This window comes from Ambystoma mexicanum, chromosome 3q (assembly GCF_040938575.1).
Source record: "Ambystoma mexicanum isolate Mex_15411 chromosome 3q, UKY_AmexF1_1, whole genome shotgun sequence".
NCBI lineage: Eukaryota > Metazoa > Chordata > Amphibia > Caudata > Ambystomatidae > Ambystoma > Ambystoma mexicanum.
The window spans coordinates 371,150,599-371,177,660 of record NC_090926.1 but is presented as its reverse complement, the minus strand read 5'-3'; the positions used below and the strand labels follow the sequence as shown (position 1 = coordinate 371,177,660).

Genomic DNA, 27,062 nt, shown 5'->3' with positions numbered 1-27,062 from the left:
TGCAACAGAAGAACCATAGACATATTGGGGCACTGTGCCACTCTCCGCCATTGTGCACAGAACCCTGCGGCACCTCTCAGAGACAAGCATGGACAGGCCTGCAGGGAAACCCAGAGTTTACTTGACTTTGTGGTGCCTACTTTGTTTTACAGACTCTCCTCTTCAGAGCCATGCTGGGATCAGGAATGGGGACACATTCTGAAGGCGCTGTTGGTCTCTTTAAGAAACAAATAACCCGGCCCCGGCCCACATGTAGATATAGTTCAGAGGCAGAGAGGCATTACCTTGCAGGTTTAAGAGTCTCCCCTACAGTCCAACCAGGGGGGCACTGCATACCAGCTCTAGGAGTCTCCCCTACACTCCAACCAGGGGGGCACTGCATACCAGCTCTAGGAGTCTCCCCTACACTCCAACCAGAGGGGCACTGCATGCCAGCTCTAGGAGTCTCCCCTACAGTCCAACCAGGGGGTCACTGCATACCAGCTCTAGGAGTCTCCCCTACAGTCCAACCAGGGGGTCACTGCATACCAGCTCTAGGAGTCTCCCCTACAGTCCAACCAGGGGGTCACTGCATACCAGCTCTAGGAGTCTCCCCTACACTCCAACCAGGGGGGCACTGCATACCAGCTCTTGGAGTCTCCCCTACACTCCAACCAGGGGGGCACTGCATACCAGCTCTAGGAGTCTCCCCTACACTCCAACAAGGGGGGCACTGCACACCAGCTCTAGGAGTCTCCCCTACAATACAAACAGGGGGCACTGCACACCAGCTCTAGGAGTCTCCCCTACACTCCAACCAGGGGGGCACTGCACACCAGCTCTAGGAGTCTCCCCTACACTCCAACCAGGGGGCACTGCATACCAGCTCTAGGAGTCTCCCCTACACTCCAACCAGGGCGGCACTGCATACCAGCTCTAGGAGTCTCCCCTACACTCCAACCAGGGGGGCACTGCATACCAGCTCTAGGAGTCTCCCCTACACTCCAACCAGAGGGGCACTGCATGCCAGCTCTAGGAGTCTCCCCTACAGTCCAACCAGGGGGTCACTGCATACCAGCTCTAGGAGTCTCCCCTACAGTCCAACCAGGGGGTCACTGCATACCAGCTCTAGGAGTCTCCCCTACAGTCCAACCAGGGGGTCACTGCATACCAGCTCTAGGAGTCTCCCCTACACTCCAACCAGGGGGGCACTGCATACCAGCTCTTGGAGTCTCCCCTACACTCCAACCAGGGGGACACTGCATACCAGCTCTAGGAGTCTCCCCTACACTCCAACAAGGGGGGCACTGCACACCAGCTCTAGGAGTCTCCCCTACAATACAAACAGGGGGCACTGCACACCAGCTCTAGGAGTCTCCCCTACACTCCAACCAGGGGGGCACTGCACACCAGCTCTAGGAGTCTCCCCTACACTCCAACCAGGGGGCACTGCATACCAGCTCTAGGAGTCTCCCCTACACTCCAACCAGGGCGGCACTGCATACCAGCTCTAGGAGTCTCCCCTACACTCCAACCAGGGGGGGCACTGCATACCAGCTCTAGGAGTCTCCCCTACACTCCAACCAGGGGGGCACTGCATACCAGCTCTAGGAGACTCCCCTACACTCCAACCAGAGGGGCACTGCATACCAGCTCTAGGAGTCTCCCCTACAGTCCAACCAGGGGGTCACTGCATACCAGCTCTAGGAGTCTCCCCTACAGTCCAACCAGGGGGTCACTGCATACCAGCTCTAGGAGTCTCCTCTACACTCCAACCAGGGGGGCACTGCATACCAGCTCTAGGAGTCTCCCCTACACTCCAACCAGGGGGGCACTGCATACCAGCTCTAGGAGTCTCCCCTACACTCCAACAAGGGGGGCACTGCACACCAGCTCTAGGAGTCTCCCCTACAATACAAACAGGGGGCACTGCACACCAGCTCTAGGAGTCTCCCCTACACTCCAACCAGGGGGGCACTGCACACCAGCTTTAGGAGTCTCCCTTACACTCCAACCAGGGGGCACTGCATACCAGCACTAGGAGTCTCCCCTACACTCCAACCAGGGCGGCACTGCACACCAGCACGAGGAGTCTCCCCTACACTCCAACCAGGGGGGGCACTGCATACCAGCTCTAGGAGTCTCCCCTACACTCCAACCAGGGGGGCACTGCATACCAGCTCTAGGAGTCTCCCCTACACTCCAACCAGGGGGGCACTGCATACCAGCTCTAGGAGTCTCCCCTACACTCCAACCAGAGGACAATTCATAACAGCTCTAAAAGTCTCCCCTACACTCCAACCAGGGGGGCACTGCATACCAGCTCTAGGAGTCTCCCCTACACTCCAACCAGGGGGGCACTGCATACCAGCTCTAGGAGTCTCCCCTACACTCCAACCAGGGGGGGCACTGCATACCAGCTCTAGGAGTATCCCCTACACTCCAACCAGGGGAGCACTGCATACCAGCTCTAGGAGTCTCCCCTACACTCCAACCAGGGGGACACTGCATACCAGCTCTAGGAGTCTCCCCTACACTCCAACCAGGGGGGCACTGCATACCAGCTCTAGGAGTCTCCCCTACACTCCAACCAGGGGGGCACTGCATACCAGCTCTAGGAGTCTCCCCTACACTCCAACCAGTGGGGCACTGCATACCAGCTCTAGGAGTCTCCCCTACACTCCAACCAGGGGGGCACTGCATACCAGCTCTAGGAGTCTCCCCTACACTCCAACCAGGGGGGCACTGCATACCAGCTCTAGAAGTCTCCCCTACACTCCAACCAGGGGGGCACTGCATACCAGCTCTAGGAGTCTCCCCTACACTCCAACCAGGGGAGCACTGCATACCAGCTCTAGGAGCCTCCCCTACACTCCAACCAGGGGGCACTGCATACCAGCTCTAGGAGTCTCCCCTACACTCCAACCAGGGGGGCACTGCATACCAGCTCTAGGAGTCTCCCCTACACTCCAACCAGGGGGGCACTGCATACCAGCTCTATGAGTCTCCCCCACACTCCAACCAGGGGGGCACTGCATACCAGCTCTAGGATTCTCCCCTACACGCCAACCAGAAGGACACTTCATAACAGCTCTAAAAGTCTCCCCTACACTCCAACCAGGGGGGCACTGTATACCAGCTCTAGAAGTCTCCCCTACACTCCAACCAGAGGGGCACTGCATACCAGCTCTAGGAGTCTTCCCTACACTACAACTAGGGGGGGGCACTGCATACCAGCTCTACGAGCCTCCCCTAGACTCCAACCAGGGGGGCACTGCATACCAGCTCTACGAGCCTCCCCTAGACTCCAACCAGGGGGGCACTGCATACCAGCTCTAGGAGTCTCCCCTACACTCCAACCAGGGGGGCACTGCATACCAGCTCTAGGAGTCTCCCCTACACTCCAACCAGAGGGGCACTGCATACCAGCTCTAGGAGTCTCCCCTACACTCCAACCAGGGGGTCACTGCATACCAGCTCTAGGATACTCCCCTACACTCCAACCAGGGGGCCACTGCATACCAGCTCTAGGATTCTCCCCTACACTCCAACCAGGGGGGCACTGCATACCAGCTCTAGGAGTCTCCTCTACACTCCAACCAGGGGGGGAGGCACTGCATACCAGCTCTAGGAGTCTCTCCTACACTCCAACCGGGGGGGGCACTGCATACCAGCTCTAGGAGTCTCCCCTACACTCCAACCAGGGGAGCACTGCATACCAGCTCTAGGAGGCTCCCCTACACTCCAACCAGGGGAGCACTGCATACCAGCTCTAGGAGTCTCCCCTACACTCCAACCAGGGGGGGCACTGCATATCAGCTCTAGGAGTGTCTCCCCTACACTCCAACCAGGGGGGGGCACTGCATATCAGCTCTAGGAGTCTCCCCTACACTCCAACCAGGGGAGCACTGCATACCAGCTCTAGGAGCCTCCCCTACACTCCAACCAGGGGGGCACTGCATACCAGCTCTAGGAGACTCCCCTACACTCCAACCAGAGGGGCACTGCATACCAGCTCTAGGAGTCTCCCCTACACTCCAACCAGGGGGGCACTGCATACCAGCTCTAGGAGTCTCCCCTACACTCCAACCAGGGGGGCACTGCATACCAGCTCTAGGAGTCTCCCCTACACTCCAACCAGGGGGGCACTGCATACCAGCTCTAGGAGACTCCCCTACACTCCAACCAGAGGGGCACTGCATACCAGCTCTAGGAGTCTCCCCTACAGTCCAACCAGGGGGTCACTGCATACCAGCTCTAGGAGTCTCCCCTACAGTCCAACCAGGGGGTCACTGCATACCAGCTCTAGGAGTCTCCTCTACACTCCAACCAGGGGGGCACTGCATACCAGCTCTAGGAGTCTCCCCTACACTCCAACCAGGGGGGCACTGCATACCAGCTCTAGGAGTCTCCCCTACACTCCAACAAGGGGGGCACTGCACACCAGCTCTAGGAGTCTCCCCTACAATACAAACAGGGGGCACTGCACACCAGCTCTAGGAGTCTCCCCTACACTCCAACCAGGGGGGCACTGCACACCAGCTTTAGGAGTCTCCCTTACACTCCAACCAGGGGGCACTGCATACCAGCACTAGGAGTCTCCCCTACACTCCAACCAGGGTGGCACTGCACACCAGCACGAGGAGTCTCCCCTACACTCCAACCAGGGGGGGCACTGCATACCAGCTCTAGGAGTCTCCCCTACACTCCAACCAGGGGGCACTGCATACCAGCTCTAGGAGTCTCCCCTACACTCCAACCAGGGGGGCACTGCATACCAGCTCTAGGAGTCTCCCCTACACTCCAACCAGAGGAAAATTCATAACAGCTCTAAAAGTCTCCCCTACACTCCAACCAGGGGGGCACTGCATACCAGCTCTAGGAGTCTCCCCTACACTCCAACCAGGGGGGCACTGCATACCAGCTCTAGGAGTCTCCCCTACACTCCAACCAGGGGGGGCACTGCATACCAGCTCTAGGAGTCTCCCCTACACTCCAACCAGGGGAGCACTGCATACCAGCTCTAGGAGTCTCCCCTACACTCCAACCAGGGGGGCACTGCATACCAGCTCTAGGAGTCTCCCCTACACTCCAACCAGGGGGGCACTGCATACCAGCTCTAGGAGTCTCCCCTACACTCCAACCAGGGGGGCACTGCATACCAGCTCTAGGAGTCTCCCCTAAACTCCAACCAGGGGGGCACTGCATACCAGCTCTAGGAGTCTCCCCTACACTCCAACCAGGGGGGCACTGCATACCAGCTCTAGGAGTCTCCCCTACACTCCAACCAGGGGGGCACTGCATACCAGCTCTAGAAGTCTCCCCTACACTCCAACCAGGGGGGCACTGCATACCAGCTCTAGGAGTCTCCCCTACACTCCAACCAGGGGAGCACTGCATACCAGCTCTAGGAGCCTCCCCTACACTCCAACCAGGGGGCACTGCATACCAGCTCTAGGAGTCTCCCCTACACTCCAACCAGGGGGGCACTGCATACCAGCTCTAGGAGTCTCCCCTACACTCCAACCAGGGGGGCACTGCATACCAGCTCTATGAGTCTCCCCCACACTCCAACCAGGGGGGCACTGCATACCAGCTCTAGGATTCTCCCCTACACGCCAACCAGAAGGACACTTCATAACAGCTCTAAAAGTCTCCCCTACACTCCAACCAGGGGGGCACTGTATACCAGCTCTAGAAGTCTCCCCTACACTCCAACCAGGGGGGCACTGCATACCAGCTCTAGGATTCTCCCCTACACTCCAACCAGAGGGGCACTGCATACCAGCTCTAGGAGTCTTCCCTACACTACAACTAGGGGGGGGCACTGCATACCAGCTCTACGAGCCTCCCCTAGACTCCAACCAGGGGGGCACTGCATACCAGCTCTACGAGCCTCCCCTAGACTCCAACCAGGGGGGCACTGCATACCAGCTCTAGGAGTCTCCCCTACACTCCAACCAGGTGGGCACTGCATACCAGCTCTAGGAGTCTCCCCTACACTCCAACCAGAGGGGCACTGCATACCAGCTCTAGGAGTCTCCCCTACACTCCAACCAGGGGGTCACTGCATACCAGCTCTAGGATACTCCCCTACACTCCAACCAGGGGGCCACTGCATACCAGCTCTAGGATTCTCCCCTACACTCCAACCAGGGGGGCACTGCATACCAGCTCTAGGAGTCTCCTCTACACTCCAACCGGGGGGGGGGGGGGGGCACTGCATACCAGCTCTAGGAGTCTCCCCTACACTCCAACCGGGGGGGGGCACTGCATACCAGCTCTAGGAGTCTCCCCTACACTCCAACCAGGGGAGCACTGCATACCAGCTCTAGGAGTCTCCCCTACACTCCAACCAGGGGAGCACTGCATACCAGCTCTAGGAGTCTCCCCTACACTCCAACCAGGGGGGGCACTGCATATCAGCTCTAGGAGTGTCTCCCCTACACTCCAACCAGGGGGGGCACTGCATATCAGCTCTAGGAGTCTCCCCTACACTCCAACCAGGGGAGCACTGCATACCAGCTCTAGGAGCCTCCCCTACACTCCAACCAGGGGGGCACTGCATACCAGCTCTAGGAGACTCCCCTACACTCCAACCAGAGGGGCACTGCATACCAGCTCTAGGAGTCTCCCCTACACTCCAACCAGGGGGGCACTGCATACCAGCTCTAGGAGTCTCCCCTACACTCCAACCAGGGGGGCACTGCATACCAGCTCTAGGAGTCTCCCCTACACTCCAACCAGGGGGGCACTGCATACCAGCTCTAGAAGTCTCCCCTACACTCCAACCAGGGGGGCACTGCATACCAGCTCTAGGAGTCTCCCCTACACTCCAACCAGGGGAGCACTGCATACCAGCTCTAGGAGCCTCCCCTACACTCCAACCAGGGGGCACTGCATACCAGCTCTAGGAGTCTCCCCTACACTCCAACCAGGGGGGCACTGCATACCAGCTCTAGGAGTCTCCCCTACACTCCAACCAGGGGGGCACTGCATACCAGCTCTATGAGTCTCCCCCACACTCCAACCAGGGGGGCACTGCATACCAGTTCTAGGATTCTCCCCTACACGCCAACCAGAAGGACACTTCATAACAGCTCTAAAAGTCTCCCCTACACTCCAACCAGGGGGGCACTGTATACCAGCTCTAGAAGTCTCCCCTACACTCCAACCAGGGGGGCACTGCATACAGCTCTAAGAGTCTCCCCTACACTCCAACCAGAGGGGCACTGCATACCAGCTCTAGGAGTCTCCCCTACACTCCAACCAGGGGGTCACTGCATACCAGCTCTAGGATACTCCCCTACACTCCAACCAGGGGGCCACTGCATACCAGCTCTAGGATTCTCCCCTACACTCCAACCAGGGGGGCACTGCATACCAGCTCTAGGAGTCTCCTCTACACTCCAACCGGGGGGGGGGCACTGCATACCAGCTCTAGGAGTCTCCCCTACACTCCAACCGGGGGGGGCACTGCATACCAGCTCTAGGAGTCTCCCCTACACTCCAACCAGGGGAGCACTGCATACCAGCTCTAGGAGTCTCCCCTACACTCCAACCAGGGGAGCACTGCATACCAGCTCCAGGAGTCTCCCCTACACTCCAACCAGGGGGGGCACTGCATATCAGCTCTAGGAGTGTCTCCCCTACACTCCAACCAGGGGGGGGCACTGCATATCAGCTTTAGGAGTCTCCCCTACACTCCAACCAGAGGGGCACTGCATACCAGCTCTAGGAGTCTCCCCTACACTCCAACCAGGGGGGCACTGCATACCAGCTCTAGGAGTCTCCCCTACACTCCAACCAGGGGGGCACTGCATACCAGCTCTAGGAGTCTCCCCTACACTCCAACCAGGGGGGCACTGCATACCAGCTCTAGAAGTCTCCCCTACACTCCAACCAGGGGGGCACTGCATACCAGCTCTAGGAGTCTCCCCTACACTCCAACCAGGGGAGCACTGCATACCAGCTCTAGGAGTCTCCCCTACACTCCAACCAGGGGGGCACTGCATACCAGCTCTAGGAGTCTCCCCTACACTCCAACCAGAGGAAAATTCATAACAGCTCTAAAAGTCTCCCCTACACTCCAACCAGGGGGGCACTGCATACCAGCTCTAGGAGTCTCCCCTACACTCCAACCAGGGGGGCACTGCATACCAGCTCTAGGAGTCTCCCCTACACTCCAACCAGGGGGGGCACTGCATACCAGCTCTAGGAGTCTCCCCTACACTCCAACCAGGGGAGCACTGCATACCAGCTCTAGGAGTCTCCCCTACACTCCAACCAGGGGGGCACTGCATACCAGCTCTAGGAGTCTCCCCTACACTCCAACCAGGGGGGCACTGCATACCAGCTCTAGGAGTCTCCCCTACACTCCAACCAGGGGGGCACTGCATACCAGCTCTAGGAGTCTCCCCTAAACTCCAACCAGGGGGGCACTGCATACCAGCTCTAGGAGTCTCCCCTACACTCCAACCAGGGGGGCACTGCATACCAGCTCTAGGAGTCTCCCCTACACTCCAACCAGGGGGGCACTGCATACCAGCTCTAGAAGTCTCCCCTACACTCCAACCAGGGGGGCACTGCATACCAGCTCTAGGAGTCTCCCCTACACTCCAACCAGGGGAGCACTGCATACCAGCTCTAGGAGCCTCCCCTACACTCCAACCAGGGGGCACTGCATACCAGCTCTAGGAGTCTCCCCTACACTCCAACCAGGGGGGCACTGCATACCAGCTCTAGGAGTCTCCCCTACACTCCAACCAGGGGGGCACTGCATACCAGCTCTATGAGTCTCCCCCACACTCCAACCAGGGGGGCACTGCATACCAGCTCTAGGATTCTCCCCTACACGCCAACCAGAAGGACACTTCATAACAGCTCTAAAAGTCTCCCCTACACTCCAACCAGGGGGGCACTGTATACCAGCTCTAGAAGTCTCCCCTACACTCCAACCAGGGGGGCACTGCATACCAGCTCTAGGATTCTCCCCTACACTCCAACCAGAGGGGCACTGCATACCAGCTCTAGGAGTCTTCCCTACACTACAACTAGGGGGGGGCACTGCATACCAGCTCTACGAGCCTCCCCTAGACTCCAACCAGGGGGGCACTGCATACCAGCTCTACGAGCCTCCCCTAGACTCCAACCAGGGGGGCACTGCATACCAGCTCTAGGAGTCTCCCCTACACTCCAACCAGGTGGGCACTGCATACCAGCTCTAGGAGTCTCCCCTACACTCCAACCAGAGGGGCACTGCATACCAGCTCTAGGAGTCTCCCCTACACTCCAACCAGGGGGTCACTGCATACCAGCTCTAGGATACTCCCCTACACTCCAACCAGGGGGCCACTGCATACCAGCTCTAGGATTCTCCCCTACACTCCAACCAGGGGGGCACTGCATACCAGCTCTAGGAGTCTCCTCTACACTCCAACCGGGGGGGGGGGGCACTGCATACCAGCTCTAGGAGTCTCCCCTACACTCCAACCGGGGGGGGGCACTGCATACCAGCTCTAGGAGTCTCCCCTACACTCCAACCAGGGGAGCACTGCATACCAGCTCTAGGAGTCTCCCCTACACTCCAACCAGGGGAGCACTGCATACCAGCTCTAGGAGTCTCCCCTACACTCCAACCAGGGGGGGCACTGCATATCAGCTCTAGGAGTGTCTCCCCTACACTCCAACCAGGGGGGGCACTGCATATCAGCTCTAGGAGTCTCCCCTACACTCCAACCAGGGGAGCACTGCATACCAGCTCTAGGAGCCTCCCCTACACTCCAACCAGGGGGGCACTGCATACCAGCTCTAGGAGACTCCCCTACACTCCAACCAGAGGGGCACTGCATACCAGCTCTAGGAGTCTCCCCTACACTCCAACCAGGGGGGCACTGCATACCAGCTCTAGGAGTCTCCCCTACACTCCAACCAGGGGGGCACTGCATACCAGCTCTAGGAGTCTCCCCTACACTCCAACCAGGGGGGCACTGCATACCAGCTCTAGAAGTCTCCCCTACACTCCAACCAGGGGGGCACTGCATACCAGCTCTAGGAGTCTCCCCTACACTCCAACCAGGGGAGCACTGCATACCAGCTCTAGGAGCCTCCCCTACACTCCAACCAGGGGGCACTGCATACCAGCTCTAGGAGTCTCCCCTACACTCCAACCAGGGGGGCACTGCATACCAGCTCTAGGAGTCTCCCCTACACTCCAACCAGGGGGGCACTGCATACCAGCTCTATGAGTCTCCCCCACACTCCAACCAGGGGGGCACTGCATACCAGTTCTAGGATTCTCCCCTACACGCCAACCAGAAGGACACTTCATAACAGCTCTAAAAGTCTCCCCTACACTCCAACCAGGGGGGCACTGTATACCAGCTCTAGAAGTCTCCCCTACACTCCAACCAGGGGGGCACTGCATACAGCTCTAAGAGTCTCCCCTACACTCCAACCAGAGGGGCACTGCATACCAGCTCTAGGAGTCTCCCCTACACTCCAACCAGGGGGTCACTGCATACCAGCTCTAGGATACTCCCCTACACTCCAACCAGGGGGCCACTGCATACCAGCTCTAGGATTCTCCCCTACACTCCAACCAGGGGGGCACTGCATACCAGCTCTAGGAGTCTCCTCTACACTCCAACCGGGGGGGGGGCACTGCATACCAGCTCTAGGAGTCTCCCCTACACTCCAACCGGGGGGGGCACTGCATACCAGCTCTAGGAGTCTCCCCTACACTCCAACCAGGGGAGCACTGCATACCAGCTCTAGGAGTCTCCCCTACACTCCAACCAGGGGAGCACTGCATACCAGCTCTAGGAGTCTCCCCTACACTCCAACCAGGGGGGGCACTGCATATCAGCTCTAGGAGTGTCTCCCCTACACTCCAACCAGGGGGGGGCACTGCATATCAGCTTTAGGAGTCTCCCCTACACTCCAACCAGGGGAGCACTGCATACCAGCTCTAGGAGTCTCCCCTACACTCCAACCAGGGGGCATTGCATACCAACTTTAGGAGTCTCCCACACGCTTCAACCAGAGGGGCGTTACATTGTAGGTGTAGGAATCTCCCACACAGCCCCACAAGAGGGGCGGTACATCCCAGGTCTACGTGTCTCCCCCAATACTGCACCTAGAGAGGTATTCAATTCGAGGTCTAGGAGTCGCCACCATACTAAAACCAGAGGGTCATTACATTGCATTACTCCGAGTCTCCCCACAGCCTCAACATAGGGACATTGCATTCCTGCACCAAAAACCGCTTCTTACCTCACCAGAAGTGTGTGCATTTCTTGACTATCAACCTCCCATGCCCCGCCCCAGGAAACTTGGACATGCAACTGAGAAACCTACATTCGCCTCAATGCTTAGATTTTAGGTGGGATTGCCGGCTAATTGCCGGCAGAGAACAGACAGGTCCCCTGTTTGCAGACAGTAATCCCATTTACCTCCTGCCTGCCTGCCGGAGATTACTGCCTCGGCTACCTGTTCAGGCGGCTCCTTTACAGGTAAGCTCACGGTGAGTCCGGGAGGGGCTCTTTCTAATGCTGGCGGGGGCTGGGCCTCCAGCAGCTGTCCCACAATGTACTCTTTGTCAGACATTAAGGTCTCAGAGCAGGAGATCTTATGCCTTGCTCTCTAATCCCCCTCTAGACTGTTCCCCTCCCCAGCCCCCGCGCCCCTGCCATTCCTCTACACACCGCGCCCCCTGTCCACCGAGGCCAGCGTCGCCCCCATATAGAGATTTTGCCATGCCATACTTACAGGAGCAGCGAGTGACTTGCCAGCCAAGCAGAGAAGGAAGAACACCCAGGCCCTCATGGTGCTGTGGAACCTGTGGGGTGGGACAGAGACCATGAAAAGATTATCATGCGATTCATTCTATTAAACTGTTGCTGCCTCACATCTACGTCAGAGCACTCCAAGACATGAGATAACATCATAACCCCCAAAATCACTCAGTGTTGCATGCATGCAGTAAACACAATAGGTGTAAAGCTCGGTGCCAGTGCCAGAACCCCTGGGTAGTCTGGGGTTGGCCGTGCCAGGGTCCTGTGGAGGGATTCTGGGTGCATGCGGTTTTGCAGCACGCACATGTTCGATTCCATTCGCCTCCTCAGTAGAACGGTATGTGTTACAGAAGTTTGGTGAGAATCTGGGGTTCAGGTCCCTTAACCTTAATGATCTCCCTCTGGGTGTGTTTAGAAATTGTGCCAGGTCTGGGGGCCCCAACTGGGACCGCCTGCCGCCAGCTGGAAGCCCAAATCTCTGATGGTTCCAAGCAAGCTGGGGTGGAGGGACCCCAGAAATGCTCTCACCACTTCTCAAGAACTCAAGTTGCGAAAGAAACCCCCTGCGATCCTTGCATGAGGTACCCGGGTATGATGCAGACCTTAGGGAGAGCACAGCCATCGGGAGAGAAGCACAGTTCTCGGCAGTGAACTATTCAATGAGGTCTTCCGTCTTCTGCGCATGGGCTCCACATGAGCCTTTTTAACATATCCACAGCACTGCAACAACTTCACAAAGTGCAGGCTGTGAGTAGTCATAGCAGCCTACTGCAATCAGTTGCTGCCTGAACATTAGTAGCGTTAGAGGACTTCTCAGCTGCTGTGACGTGTGCTCAGGTCTGGTGCAGCCAAAAGCAGCACTTCCCAAACACAGCCCTACCGCTCCCTGATCCACTGAATTGTAAATCTGTCCTCCCCAAAAAGTGCAGCCCTCCTTCCTTTTATGTTGTGGGAGCTACAGCCCATCTGCTTATGCTCTCAGCAAATCCGAGCAGTCTGGCCACCCACACACATACAGCACAGCACATCGCCCCCTGACCCTGCCAAATATGTCCGTCTTCCAGTATCTGGAGTCTGAGTTCACCAATGGCTGCCTCCCTGCCAATGCTCGCTCATCGGTCTGGTGAACATGGCCACACGATTTAACCTGAGACCACCCTGCTTCAACAGCATGGTATCCATGGGCGTAATTTTAGGAGGGCACAGGGGTGTTTTATCCCCCCCAACTTTCAGGGCACACTATTTTGTCCCCATTCATTTGAATGAGGCACCTTTTTTTCAGAGGTCTTGTCCCCCCCAACATTTTCAGCAAAGTTTCTCCACTGATGGTATCTCATTTCCCTGGAAGCCATCTAACACAACAGACCTGCCTCCGCATCACACCAATACAAATTCAACCCAAAGCATCAAAGAGCATAATCTTCTATCATCATGCTGCGTCAGCAAACTTCGCCTTGCATTCTCAATACCATCCATCATCAGCAAACATGGTCGCCAATCAGCAAGCTGCCTCAAGAAGCATCGTCTTCCATTCCCATCAATACCATCCATCCTCAGCAAACATTTCCTCCCATCACCACGCCGCCTCGGCAAGCCTCCTCCCATCACTATGAAACGATAGAGCTGCTAAAGAATGCCTTCATTCTTCCCTCGTCTATACTGCCCAAACCAACATGGCCTCCCATTCACCATGAAACGACAGTGCTGCTTTTCCCACGTCTATACTGCCCAAACAAACATGGCTTGCCATTCACTGTCATTCCAGCCTGCCTGGACAAGCATTCTGGAAGCTATTCCAGGTTGCCTTAACAACTCTGTGTTCCTTCGCTAAGGCATCCCACAATGCCTCTGTCTTTTCAAAAAAACTGCACTTCTCTTCACCCAAGACCCCAAAAAGCATGGCCTACTTCAAATCTTCGCTCCCAAAATACTATTGCACAAGTGGCACGCTGCATAACTTACATGATGGGGTGGCAGCCTATGCTACCAAATCCACCAGTAACAAGCTGTTTTGTTACCCTTTCTAAGCTCTATTGTAGTAGTGGCTTAGAAAGGGTAACAAAATAAACAGGCAATAGCACACACCAACAAAAGACGCATACTGTTCAGGCCCAAAACACGCATGTCAATAACACCCTGGAACTGCTACACAATTCACCATTACACATCACACTATCAAGGAGTGACTGCTACCAAAAATGTGAACTGTAGCAGACTCGATATTCCATTGCACAGAGCACCTGCACAGCACATACCGCAAGGTGAACCGTGTCGGGGTGCTTGAATACTTGGGGTTCTTATCTCCCAACTCAATGGCGATCATTTCCTCAAAGGCAGGAGAATGAGAGCTGGGATCCACTAGGGTCACGTTCGAAGACGAGACTCGGAGATTATGGAATCCATTTCAAAAGGGCCCTCCACCCACTGGACCCTCTCATGCACTCGGCTTATGCTCGAGGCTAGTAACCTTGCAAACCCAATGCTTGGGATCTTGGCCCCGTAGCTGCACTCTATGCTCAGGTAAACACGCAACACATACGAATGTCCAAGCAGATCTAATCATCCATGGACAGGTTTTGCCAAATCGAATCCCTTTGCACAGGACATCATAGCCCAACGGGCTGATGATATTTTGAGAGGAGATCTCTCAAAAGTGTCCTGCTTTCATGGAACAAGGGGGCTTCTAGTTCCCTTGCCTTACGGCCTCTCTCCGAGGATCTAGAGCAGTGGGCTACTTGCCCCTCGTCTTCCTTTGATCTGATGAGGTGGGAACGCTGCCATGAGAAGATCGACCGCCACCGTAGACTGGGAACTACAATTACTGAGGTATTCAATGCATTCGCTTTCTATTCTACAGCACGAACTGCGCTCCTCGAGGCAGCAAAAAAAGCATATTACAATATGAACATACAAAAAAAGGCATCAGAAATGCAATTTTCAAAAACAAAAAGTTTGATGACGAATGCAGGAGTGATCAAGTTGGTAAAACGACTGAATGCTAGAAGCAGGTTTGTCAGAGTCCCAGATAAGCAGAAGCGGCTCCAGGTGCAGCTCTGCAGGCAGCGCATTCCAGAAGAAAGGGGCCGGCCGAGTGTCTATTTCAGGGGTCTGCAATCTTTGGCCCTCCATGTGTTTTGCACTACAACTCCCATCAGATCTATCCAGCATTGTAAATGGTGAGGAATCATGGGAGCCGTGGTCCAAAAACCACTACTACTCTAGCCTAAGGTTACTTCCGTGTCTCACCCCATTGAGGCCTGCAAATATATAGAGTTTAATATAATACAGGAAATTATCGTTTTATAATTCAACAGGAGTGAGATTTGAATGTGTGGGCCAAAAGATGATTTCAAAGAATGATGATTCACAGATATGCTTCCATTAAAGCCAATGGACCCTTGGAATTGGCCCACACTATGCTCCCAGATGGGAAACTCACAACTGCTGAGCTGCTCCGAGTCAGACTTAAACCCAGTCAGTGACATGGTGCTCTGAGGGACGGACGGGGCAAGCACCCAGTGGCTGACGCTGTGTTTTGAGGAGTGAAACTCACACCCATTCAACAAAACTGTGTTTCTAAAAGTGGTATTCATACCAAATGCGTGAATTCTGCCAAAGGGGTGATACTCACACCCAATCAGTGAGACTATGCTATAGCGAGTGGCACTCTCAGCGAGTGAGTGCACCTGCTTATCAATACATTTACACAAAACAGTGCTCTGGGGAGTCACAATCGCATCACATTTGTGGGACTCTGGTCTGAGGGGAGACATATTAACCCAATGAGACCAGAATTATCTAGAACAAATACTGCGGAGAGTTGAAATTGTGAGCCTCACAAACGAGGGCAGCTATTTCATCTTTGACCCTGGCTTCCTAGAGGTGCCCCTGCAGGCTTCTCTGGATTGGCTTGATGAGAGCCTATCAGCTGCTTTCTTTCTGTGACCAGTTCCCGTCTATTCGGGCCGCCTTGTGGAAACGTACGACAGCTCCTGCCGTACTTTTCCACCAGACGATCGTTGACTAAGGGAGCCCAGTCTGTACACAGCGTGCCTGTGCACTTCCAGGGGCATGTCTTATTTGCATTGGAAGGGTCTACGCTTATGTAAATGGTCCTGGAACTTCCTCAAGTCAGGGAACGGAGAAACAAGATGGCCGTCTGTTGGCATCGCCCCTTTGAGCGCAGCCCCCGCCTGAGGCGCTCTCTTCCTGGCGCGTCCAAGGTTGCAGATGGAGCTCTTGAATGAGGGAGTAAGATGCGGTCAGCGTCGCTCTGAGTATTTGTTGTCTCTCTGGCGTGGGAGGGGAAGCGGCCATGGAACAAGTGTCTTTTGTGAGAGGTCCAACACAGTGACGGAAAAGTAGCAGTGCCCTAGTGGAACAAATAACCACCCAAATTGTGGCATTAAGAAGAAGAAGAGGAACGAATGCGACTCCCTGAGCTTGAAAGCCATGGCTTAGCTTGTAGCGTTCATTATTCTAGAGGTCCCCCCATAATTTCATCCTGCTCTAGCTTCCGATTCTTATCACTGCTGCAGGATTTGGGGGTGTCGGTACACCAAAAGGCTGCTACGGCAATGGGTATGGGAGCCCAAGCTATTCAGAAAAAAAGGGTGCCTGTTTGGTCATCACTCAAAAGCCCACACGCAGACCACAGTACCTTGCAGGAGCCACTCTGTCTCTAAGACTGGAAAGGACATGGGGAATTGCACGCGCCAGGAACCAATGGGAAGGTTGCACAGCAGGATGAAGCCTCTGAATGTCAGCGGGTCTGGGGCAGAGTCAGTCCCTTTTCAATGATGCTCATTGTCTTGACCCCCAAGAGGGCGGAATACTGAGATCACCCTGTTAAAACATGCGAGGGCCCCCCACAGGATGGACATCTCCGCATTTTCCAAAAGACCTGTCAACACGGCCTGATCGCAGCCAGACAGCCTCCCATGTGAAGGTGATCATGGCATAATAAGTGGGTACCCAAGAACAGCCAACCCCAAGAGTATCACCCCTGATGAAAACATCATGCAAAGTCCCAGGAGCCATGCCGCCGATCACCTGCGCTTGTAGGACCTCTTGTATTCATCTGTATGACACCATGCGTGTCTACGTGTTGCCCTATGGGTGGCTGCTTATAGAAATGTGCCGCGTCAACGCCTTGTCCTATCGAACCTTGAGGGGCTACCCAGGTGTTCCTAAGCACATCTGCGGCTGCGTGTTACTCCCCTTCTGGCTCCCCCAGAGCAGTGGCCATACTCAATCAAGGATAGCCTCCGGGGGCCAAATTCACGCAAAATGGGATCTGTCCAAGGGCACAAGGAGTGTCAGGGGCTCCTAGTACATCACACCGGGCTCCGCGCCAAGAGTCATAACTAACACTTAAGACTCCACTCTTTCAGCTCCTCTTCGAAAAGCAAACAGCCATTAAAAACTTGAAAATTCAGGAAACGTCAGCGGTTGATTTGTTCCCTGGCACGGCCCAATGTGGTGTTGGGGCTGCAGGGGAGGGGCGAAGGAACAGTCCCGGCTTCTGTGCGGACATTTTCCCATGCCGGCCAGACCAGATGTTCTCCAGTGGATTTGTAAACACTTTTTCCTCCCGTCATGGGGAAAAGCAGCAGCTGGAAATTTGACTTGGCAGGGGGCCTCTGGAGCAATCCCACCGGGGGGGAGCGGGGGAATATAGAAGAGGGGTCTACCCCCAGGCTGGGCGGTCCATAGCGGGAACTGCAAAAAGCAGGCAGGTCCATCACACCATAGGACCATACGGATGGAAATGTACGCGAGGATGTCGGGTGGAAAGTGCCACCTGCTGCGGATAAGGGAGGATGATGGCGAATCGCTTCTCCATCATCTCATCAATACGGGAATCCCCCTTTGCTGACGGCAACACGCTCAGATGCCTGAACCCACTTTATAGTCCGGCTGGATAGCTCACAAGATGAGTGCTCCCCTCAATACTTCGCAAGTTTTAATCCTGCCCTTCAACCGCACCAACGTTGATAGAGTTCCAAGAAATTGTGCAACAATAAAGCCTGCTTTTACAGCGCTTAGAGGCTGGGGGAATATGGTATCAAGTGATAAATAGGAACATAAATTATAATGATTGCTATTGTTTGTGTATTGTTGCTCCAGTCCGAGTTGAAGAGGATATAACACCAAGGCCTGGATCCCTTCTGCTTAGGGAATCAAGCTGCTCCTTATGGATGAGAACCAACGAGGCTGCATTATGTTGGTCGCCTGCACTAGCGGTAGGGCTGCTGCATTGATGGCAGGAGTAAGGCTGATTTGCACATGGGTCGCCCCTAATGTGCTGGTTTAGGCAGGCTAACAAGGCATGCAATATAAAGCTGCCCAAAGACTTAAATGCAGTGTTGCGGTCTTGCATAGAGCTATCCTGCCATGGTTGGTGGCCTCGCGGAGCAGTTCCCTGTAAGGCAGGAGGTGGCATTGTCAGCGGGATGGAGGGAGAAGCAGACGCGAAACATGTGGTGTAGACGAGTGCAGGTCGGGATCAGCCCCGAAAGCTGAGTGCTGATCTGATTGTGTGCGTCCGGCGGAGACTTGGGAATAGGTTGATCTGGAGGGGAGGGCCCAAGTTCTGTTAGATAGTTCTGCCTGCACTGATGTGCCCGGCAGGTGTGCCGGGCTAGAGCTTTGCCTTAGCTCGATTAATCCTGGTGCAGTGATGGACCTGAGGTGGCCGTGTGCAGGGGGGATTTGGGGATGGAGTATAAGGCGGCAGGAGAGATTAGAGGGAAGAGGGGTGCAACACGTAGTGGAATGCAGTTATGTAGATATCTGTGTTATAAAGAGCTAAATACAGCTATCAGTTCCTTTGTATGTGGGTCCTACTCAGCAGGGCAGAGATCAAAGGCACTGGGAAGTTAAGTGATTCTTCATGTAAACAAAATCTAGCCAGGTGGGAACGATGGGATCCCAGCAACTTCCACCACCCACAATTCAGCTCAAAGGGCACATCTCCTGGTTTCAAGGGAGCCTGCATTTCTTTTGGGTTGCATTGTTTGTAGGACACGCAACATGGCTCCTGTTTAGTAATACACTCCCAGAATGCTAAGCAGGCTGCAGCATAGCAGGCCTGAGAACGGTGATTGCCCATGGTCACCTCCTTCTCCACAGTGCCAACAGGTCACATCATGTTCACTGCCAGTTTGCGGAGCCGTCGAGGGCCACCCTATCATGGGACACATATGTTTAGGGCCAGACTAGCTGCATATGTCACAGCCTGTGAGCCTTCCACAGACATTCTATGCTGGATCACAGATTACTGGGACGCTTAGGGACATACCGGCATTGTCACATTCTGCTGAGGTTTTTACGACCATGATCGTCTATGTTAAGACACACAGAGGCACTGTCCAGGCGCTATTCTGAAGCTACGATTGCACGCAGTGTCTACACGGCTGCACTGAAACTTTGCCAGGAGCCCAGGCTCGCCCAGAGGCTGTACCCCCACCAGCCCTCGCTCCTTCCCCTATATTGCTGGGAATGCCATTTTGAGGGGGGAGGGGTGCAAGGACTTTTGCTTTGGTGAACTCTGCAAAGATATGCTAATGTCCTTTCTAAATGAAGCTAGGGCCTCAATTCGGACATCAGTTGCCTCCTCTTCGCCAAAGCCATGAACTAAAATACCAAATTATATTCCCAGCACCAGGGCAGGCATTCCCAGTATTCTAGCCACTGTCCCCTACCTTTCAGCATCCAATCAGAAGGCAAGGACCAGGCCAGGCATTCCCAGCATTCTAGCCACTGCCCCTTACCTTTCAGCATCCAATCAGAAGGCAAGGACCAAGCCAGGCATTCCCAGCATGGTATTAGCTGTCCTTTACCTTCACCATCCAATCAGAAGGCAAGGATCCGGCCAGGCATTCCCAGCATTCTAGCCACTGCCCCTTACCTTTCAGCATCCAATCAGAAGGCAAGGATCCGGCAAGGCATTCCCAGCACTCCAGCCACTGCCCCTTACCTTCAGCATCCAATCAGAAGGCAAGGATCAGGCCAGGCATTCCCAGAATTCTAGCCACTGCCCCTTACCTTTCACATCCAATCAGAAGGCAAGGATCAGGCCAGGCATTCCCAGCATTCTAGCCACTGCCCCTTACCTTTCAGCATCCAATCAGAAGGCAAGGATCAGGCCAGGCATTCCCAGCATTCTAGCCACTGCCCCTTACCTTTCAGCATCCAATCAGAAGGCAATGACCAGGATAGGCATCCCCAGCATTCTAGCCACTGCCCTTTCACCTTTCAACATCCAATCAGAAGGCAGGGATGAGGCCAGGCATTCCCAGCAGGAGGAGTGGTAATTTGCACCCGTGAGCACTCCCGCCCCCACTCCTGACCCTTGCAGGTGATCCACTGTAGGGATATGCTGGCAGGTATAGGGGCAGGCCTGGACTCGTGTGACCCCAGCATCCACAACAGCGCACGAATTAAAAGATGCCTGCAGACACGCCCGTGATGGATGCATAGCAGACAGGATGTGCCCTGCGGCGTGGCATGAACTGCTCCCGAGCTGGCATTTCGCTGTCTACGTCCATTCAATCAAGCAGGCACGCGTGCACGCTACATGTACATGAACACGATCCATTGCAGGGATTATAATGTAACAAGAAAACGCCATTTTATCAGCACTTGAGAGTCAAAGTCGCATTTATAGAGCGCAAATACAGGTCGCTGTTCTAACAGCCGCACAGCCCGGCGCTTCTTCAAGAAGGCAGCTGCCTCTGATGTTGCCTCAGCTGTGGCTCGTCTATAATCCCGTGTTTTACTGGCAACACATCGCGCCTCCCTGCCTCCTGCTCCGTCCGACGGTTCCTCGCCGTGTTCTGTTCGCTCTGCTTGTCCTTGCTTGTTGCTGCCTGCCCTCTCTCTGTGGTTCTTGCTCTACTTGGCTGTGACTGTTGGTTCCTGCTCCCCTACCTGTTCTTTGTTAGTCTCTGATCTGTCTGCATGTTCCTCAGTGGCTTCTGCTCTTCCTGCCTGTCCCTTGGTGGCTTCTGCTCTCCCTGTTTGTCCCCTGATGGCTTCTGCTCTCCCTGTTTGTCCCCTGATGGCTTCTGCTCTCCCTGCCTGTCCCCTGATTGCTTCTGCGCTCCCTGCTTGTCCCTTGGTGGCTTCTGCTCTCCCTGCCTGTCCCCTGGTGGCTTCTGCTCTCCCTGCCAGTCCCTTGGTAGCTTCTGCTCTTCCTGCCTGTCCCCTGATGGCTTCTGCTCTCTCTGCTTGTCCTCTGGTGGCTTCTGCTCTCTTTCCTTGTCCCCTGGTGGCTTCTGCTCTCCCTGCTCGCCCCCCATGTTTCAGTTGTTTCATCGGTCTATTCCTCTGAAACTTCTGCTCCACTGACTGTTTGTCTGTGGTTGCTGCTCCCTATGCCTTTCCCTTCGTGGTTTCACATGTTCCCGTGTTTTCCCTGTCTGTGTTCGAACTTCTCTTTGGTTTCTGCTCCCATGTCTATTCCTCTAGAATTTCTCCTCCCTCAGCCTGTTCCTCAATAGATTACACTCCAATGCATGTTCCTCAATAGATTACACTCCAATGCATGTTCCTCAATAGATCAGACCCCAATGCCCGTTCCTCAATAGATTACACTCCAATGCATGTTCCTCAATAGATCATACTCCCATGCCCGTTCCTCAATAGATCATACTCCCATGCCTGTTCCTCAATAGATTACACTCCCATGCCTGTTCCTCAATAGATTACACCCCAATGCATGTTCCTCAATAGATTACACTCCAATGCATGTTCCTCAATAGATCAGACTCCAATGCCCGTTCCTCAATAGATTACACTCCAATGCATGTTCCTCAATAGATCATACTCCCATGCCCGTTCCTCAATAGATCATACTCCCATGCCTGTTCCTCAATAGATTACACTCCCATGCCTGTTCCTCAATAGATTACACCCCAATGCATGTTCCTCAATAGATCATACTCCCATGCCCGTTCCTCAATAGATCATACTCCCATGCCTGTTCCTCAACAGATTACACTCCAATGCATGTTCCTCAATAGATCATACTCCCATGCCCGTTCCTCAATAGATTATACTCCCATGCCTGTTCCTCAATAGATTACACTCCAATACATGTTCCTCAATAGATCATACTCCCATGCCCGTTCCTTAATAGATCATACTCCCATGCCCGTTCCTCAATAGATTACACTCCTAGGGCCTGTTCCTCAATAGATCATACTCCCATACCCGTTCCTCAATAGATTACACTCCCATGACTGTTCCTCAATAGATTACACTCCTAGGGCATGTTCCTCAATAGATTATACTTCTATGTTTTCTGATGTCCCTCCCCATTCATGAGGGATTTCAGCTCTCCTGCCTCTTTCTTGGTATCTCTGCTTGCCATGCCTATGTCAATGTGGTTTCACCTCCTGTCTCTGCTTACTGGTGGTCTTTGCTCCCCTGCCTGTTTTCTGGTGGCCTCTTCTCCCCTGCCTGTTTCCTGGTGGTCTCTGCTCCCCTGCCTGTTTCCTGCTGGTCTCTTCTCCCCTGCCTGTTTTCTGGTGGTCTCTTCTCCCCTGCCTGTTTCCTGGTGGTCTCTGCTCCCCTGCCTGTTTCCTGCTGGTCTCTTCCCTTCTCTGCTGTTACTTTGTGGTTTTCTCCCTGTGCCTCTGCTTTCTGCTCTCTGTGCCTGCACCCCTGTGGTTTCTGCTCCTCTGCCTGCACCTATGTGGTCTCTGCTCCTCTGAATGCACCTCTGTGGTTTCTACTTGCCCTTCTCTGCAGTTCCAGTGCCACTGCCTGTCCCTCTGTTTTTATGCCCCCCTTGCCTGTTCCTCAGACATTTTTGCTCTTTCAGCTTTCCCTGTCCGCCCCTGCTCACCCTCACTGCCTCTTTCTCTATTGTTGGTTCCAACTCTCCTTGCTCTTCCCTAGGCGCATTGTGTTGGCAGTGACAATGTCAGGGCCGTTCAACCTTTTCAAATGAAAGGGGTCTCGAGCCTCATTGGGCGCCCCAGCAACTGCCCCCATGTTACCAGTCACCAGTCTTATAACACAGCAATATATACATTTCTCTATTTTCGGTCTGGGGCTTAAAATCTGCGCTTTACAGCGCTCACATTACAAACTGCGTTTTCTCTTTCCATGGGATATACACACCTTATTGCCTTCTAACACTGGTTCCTCAACAGCAGCCCCTTGCTGAAAAAGAAGGAATTATAGCTCTTCAGTGGGCATTTAGTTTTAAGATCCCTTCTGGCTGGCCTTCTCGTGATAACCAGCAGCTATTAACCTTATCTTTGTTACCATTGTAGCGTAAGAACCCCAGGGGTACCTCTGACTGTTTTTGCTCTAAGCAGGGGGCCACCCAATCATCATGTTGAATTGGGCCGCCACACATCTTCAGCCAGGCCTGGGGGTGGGGACAGAGTATAAAGGAAGCTCTTATCTGGACATGTCTGGTCTGTCTGGTCGAAGTACTTAGAACGCAAGTCATCAGTACATCACACCAAAGGGGTCACTGGTGCAGGGTGATCTAGGCTTAGTGGTGACATAACTCTAAAACCTTCCCAGGGAAGGTGGAGAAGCTGAGCTTGTTCCACGAGAGGTTCTCTGACTGACAAAGAATACGACTCCTGCAGCCTTATTACGGCTTCTATGGAAATAATCGTCAATAAATGAGACAATGGCATGAAAACCAGAAAGACACAAAGGTGTAGAAAAGGGAGAAAAAAAGAGAGAAAACGAGAGCGCGAAAAATAAGAGAAAATAAAGACAGAAAACAGAGGGGAAAAAAGGAAGATGATAGAAAGAAAAGAGAGAGAAAAGGCAAGAGTGAGACGAGAAAGATCATGAAAGATTGTAAAGAGAAAGACGGCAAAGAGGGAAACGTAGAAGAGAGATTACAAACAGTGAAATGAAAAAACACGGGTGTATGTATGAGTGCGTGGGCACTTAGCATGCTACCAACTCACAGCCACCCCCGCCCCATCCATGCAACCATGGGTAGAGGTTGTCTCTTGAAAACGGTGTCCACCTCACTGATCGGGGGACCGCAGATATAAAAAATATCTCAAGGGGACTTGGGGAAAAAAGGTTTGGAGACCACTGGTGTTATTATATAGGTCCAACAGGTGTACAAAAAGGCGGTGCTGTGTAGAGGTCATAATGCAAGAAATGGCGAGCGGGCGAGAAAGGCGACGTGGACCCCGTGAATGAAGAGTCCTGGAGAAGGGGGGCTCTAACTTGCGAAAGAGAGGCTCGCTATGGCCAGAGCTCGGGGACCCCCGTGCCACTTCCGAGAGAAGGATGGAGAGAAAAGGCCGCGGGACAAAGGCCTCGCTGGCAGATCCCGGCTCAGCTGAAAGACTTGGCAGCAGAGGAGCATTCCTGCGGGCGGGGGGAGGCGCTGTAAGGGGAGAACCCTCTGCTCTGCTCAGAGAGTCGGGGAGGGGCACGCAGGAAGGATGGAAAATCTGATCCCCCCTCAGCCTCTCGCCCTCCCCCCATTCTCTGCCTATGTGGCAGACAATACGTGGTGCATCTTTAACCCTTTCACGCGCCTCCCCCTTGCAGAACACGCCAGGAGGGACATGTACAGCATGATGTCTCGCCCTGGTGAAAACACACCCTGTGTATAGGACTAGCTTCGGCAAAACCTCTTTAACTAGAAGCGCGTGTCTTGGTAGCAATACTTCATCTTTAGCAATACTGTATTGTCCGGATCGTCCGGACACCCTGAGCTTCCTTCTGGCGTGAACTACACACAGCCCAGCCCGGGAAAGGGGAGAACTTTCAGAGGAGGCCACGCTTCCTCACGCCTCCCTCTTCGTCCCCACTGTGTCGGGGGCTTCCAACTCAAACGGCAAACAGTTAAGACAAGTACAAAAGCGATGCGAGAAACACCCCCTCCCCCACTCGAGAAAGTTCTACCGGCCCTTACACACAAGTATCTCCCAAGACCCCATTCACAGAGCCTCAAAACCATGCAGGCAGCTGCCCCGACATATCACCCGCCAGGCGCCAGTCCAACTTTCACGGACTGCAGACAAACCCGTCCCATCTCTTCACAGAGCCTCGCGTCCATGTGCACACACTTATGTAACGCATGTGTCACTTGGAGTTACCTCCTAGACCCCCACACACCCTTAAAGCGAGGGGGGGGGGGCTTTCTGAGAAAGGCTCCATTTTAGGGTCGTCTTCGGATAACTCCGAAAAGGCACAGCCGCCCCAAATAACCTCCTCAGTCGGGTTTCTGGAGGGTGGAACACCGCACAGAAATCACCACAGGTCTCTTGGAAGTGCACTCATCCCACTCAGGCCGAACACAGGAATGTTTCGGTGAGATTTGGGAGCTGCGTGTTCTCGGGGGGGGAGAGAGGGAGGGGGCATAGAGGTGTGTACATGTTCGTTTAAGTTGCTATGGGAGACACACGAGCTTCCCCAATGCGCTCGGGGATGGAGCATTACTCTATGAACACACCTGGCTTTTAAGAAAGAGTGGCCCGCGCACCGGCGGGCACTGATCTGCCTTGGGTGCGGGCCACCGCGCTGCCTGTCAGGCCTAAATGGGGTCATTAGCGCTCCCTCCGCGCCCAGGGGATTACTTTCCCCCCTGTCCCCGCCTCAGCTCGGCTCGCGCCACTTCAAGAGGCTGAGTGGCTGACGTAAAGTAAAGCATCAAAGGACCAAACAACAGACCGACCTCGTCAGAAGACTGGTCGACTTTCTGGGATGTGTGTTGCGAATAATGTCTTCTTTACAATACAGCGGGCGTTGGCCACTGCGCCGGGCGCTATATTGCAACGTGTGATGCTCTAAAGTGGACGTTCTAAGCTCATTCAAGCTCAACCCTTCCAACGCAACCTGTGCTTCGTTTTCTGGGTTTAGCTCATGGGTTACCCGGAAGTCTTTTTAGTGCGCCTTACAATAAACCCAGCACTATGCGTACGAACTTTACCAAACATTCACTTATGCATTCCATTCCCGTGGGACCGGGAAGCAGCTCAGCCATTTCACACACACCCAGTGTCGCCACAGCATACGGTATCCAGAGCCCCCCAGTACACAATTAGACATTTCCCAAGCCACTTGCTTGGCGGGGTCTTCAAAGATCAGGGGCCCCTAACACCCAAGGTACACGGAGGATCAGACCACCAGACGTTGGTAGGGCTAGGCAAGGGCACTTCATCTCATGCCAAGGGGAAACAGGCGCCCCCGAGGCAGGGTGTCCTGGGAGCTGGGCAACCTTTGGCCCCTGGGAGCTGGGCAAGCAGGGGCTCCTGGGAGCTGGGATAGGCTGTGGGAGCTGGGCAGGCAGGGGCATCTGATAACTGGGATAGCCTGTGGGACCTGGGCAAGCAGAGGCTCCTGAGAGCTGGGATAGAGTGTGGGAGCTGGGCAGGCAGGGGCTCCTGAGAGCTGGGATAGGCTGTGGGAGCTGGGCAGGCAGGGGCTCCTGAGAGCTGGGATAGCCTGTGGGAGCTGGGCAGGCAGGGGCTCCTGAGAGCTGGGATAGGCTGTGGGAGCTGGGCAGGCAGGGGCTCCTGGCAGCTGGGATAGTCCTTGGGAGCTGGGGGCAAGCAGGGGCTCCTGGGAGCTGGGGCAAGCAGGAGCTCCTGTGAACTGAGGCCGCCAGGCACCAGCTCCCGTGGACTTGGGCAGGCAGGCAGGGGCCCGTGACCCACTGGGACTCCCGATACGCGTTCTCGCGAGAGCCGGGCTGATGAGGGGGCGCTTCACGTACCTCGGCCGGGAATGCAGGCAGTAGAGAAAGCTCCAGGCTCTGTGACGGTCTGAAGGAATCTGAGCGCTGCGGGGGCCGGCGCAGGGAAGGCAACCCAGGCTGGGCTGGGTTGGGCTAGGAGGCGCTGTGCAAATCAAAGGCCCCGAGCTTGCACTCTGGTGGGCTGTCCTCGCCCCTCCCTCATCCGCTGCTTCCCCCTTCCCCCAGCCCCCCACCCTCTCAGCCTGAATCTTTCTTTTCCAAGGATAGACCAGCACAGAACCATCTACTTACTTTGGCAACATTTGGTTGACTGGACTTAGCAATAAAGCAAGCACCGTGTATTGTTTATTGAGTAGACGCAGGTGCCCTTTCTCCCCCCTCACCCACGGATGGGAGACCCAGGGTGCCCGTGAACTGTACACATCACTCGGGTTCGAGAAAAAAGTTCAACATTACCCAGACAGCAGTTTGGCAAGAAAAAGTAGACTTCTTTTTTCTTTTTGACCCCCTCTGCACTCCACCTTCTATACTGTATTTCGTAGGGCAATACTGGGCGGAAGTGCACGAAAGTCAGTATTTTACATTGC

At 54.7% G+C, this 27,062-nt stretch overlaps 1 protein-coding gene across 2 annotated transcripts in view; it reads right to left on the bottom strand.

Annotated features, from left to right (window-relative positions):
• The window catches only part of SPARC (secreted protein acidic and cysteine rich), a 40,710-nt gene extending 14,066 nt beyond the window's left edge, over positions 1 to 26,644 (bottom strand). The window contains exons 1-2 of one of the 2 annotated variants that reach the window (XM_069653998.1): positions 26,494 to 26,644; positions 11,749 to 11,818 (exon numbers count right to left, since the gene is read on the bottom strand). In XM_069653998.1, the coding sequence (XP_069510099.1) occupies positions 11,749 to 11,805 (57 nt within the window). In that variant the 5' untranslated portion in view covers positions 11,806 to 11,818; positions 26,494 to 26,644. Of the gene's footprint in view, positions 1 to 11,748; positions 11,819 to 22,907; positions 24,111 to 26,493 lie in introns of those variants that run through there. The other variant, XM_069653999.1, reaches the window with a different exon arrangement.
• Between the last annotated feature and the right edge of the window lie 418 nt (positions 26,645 to 27,062).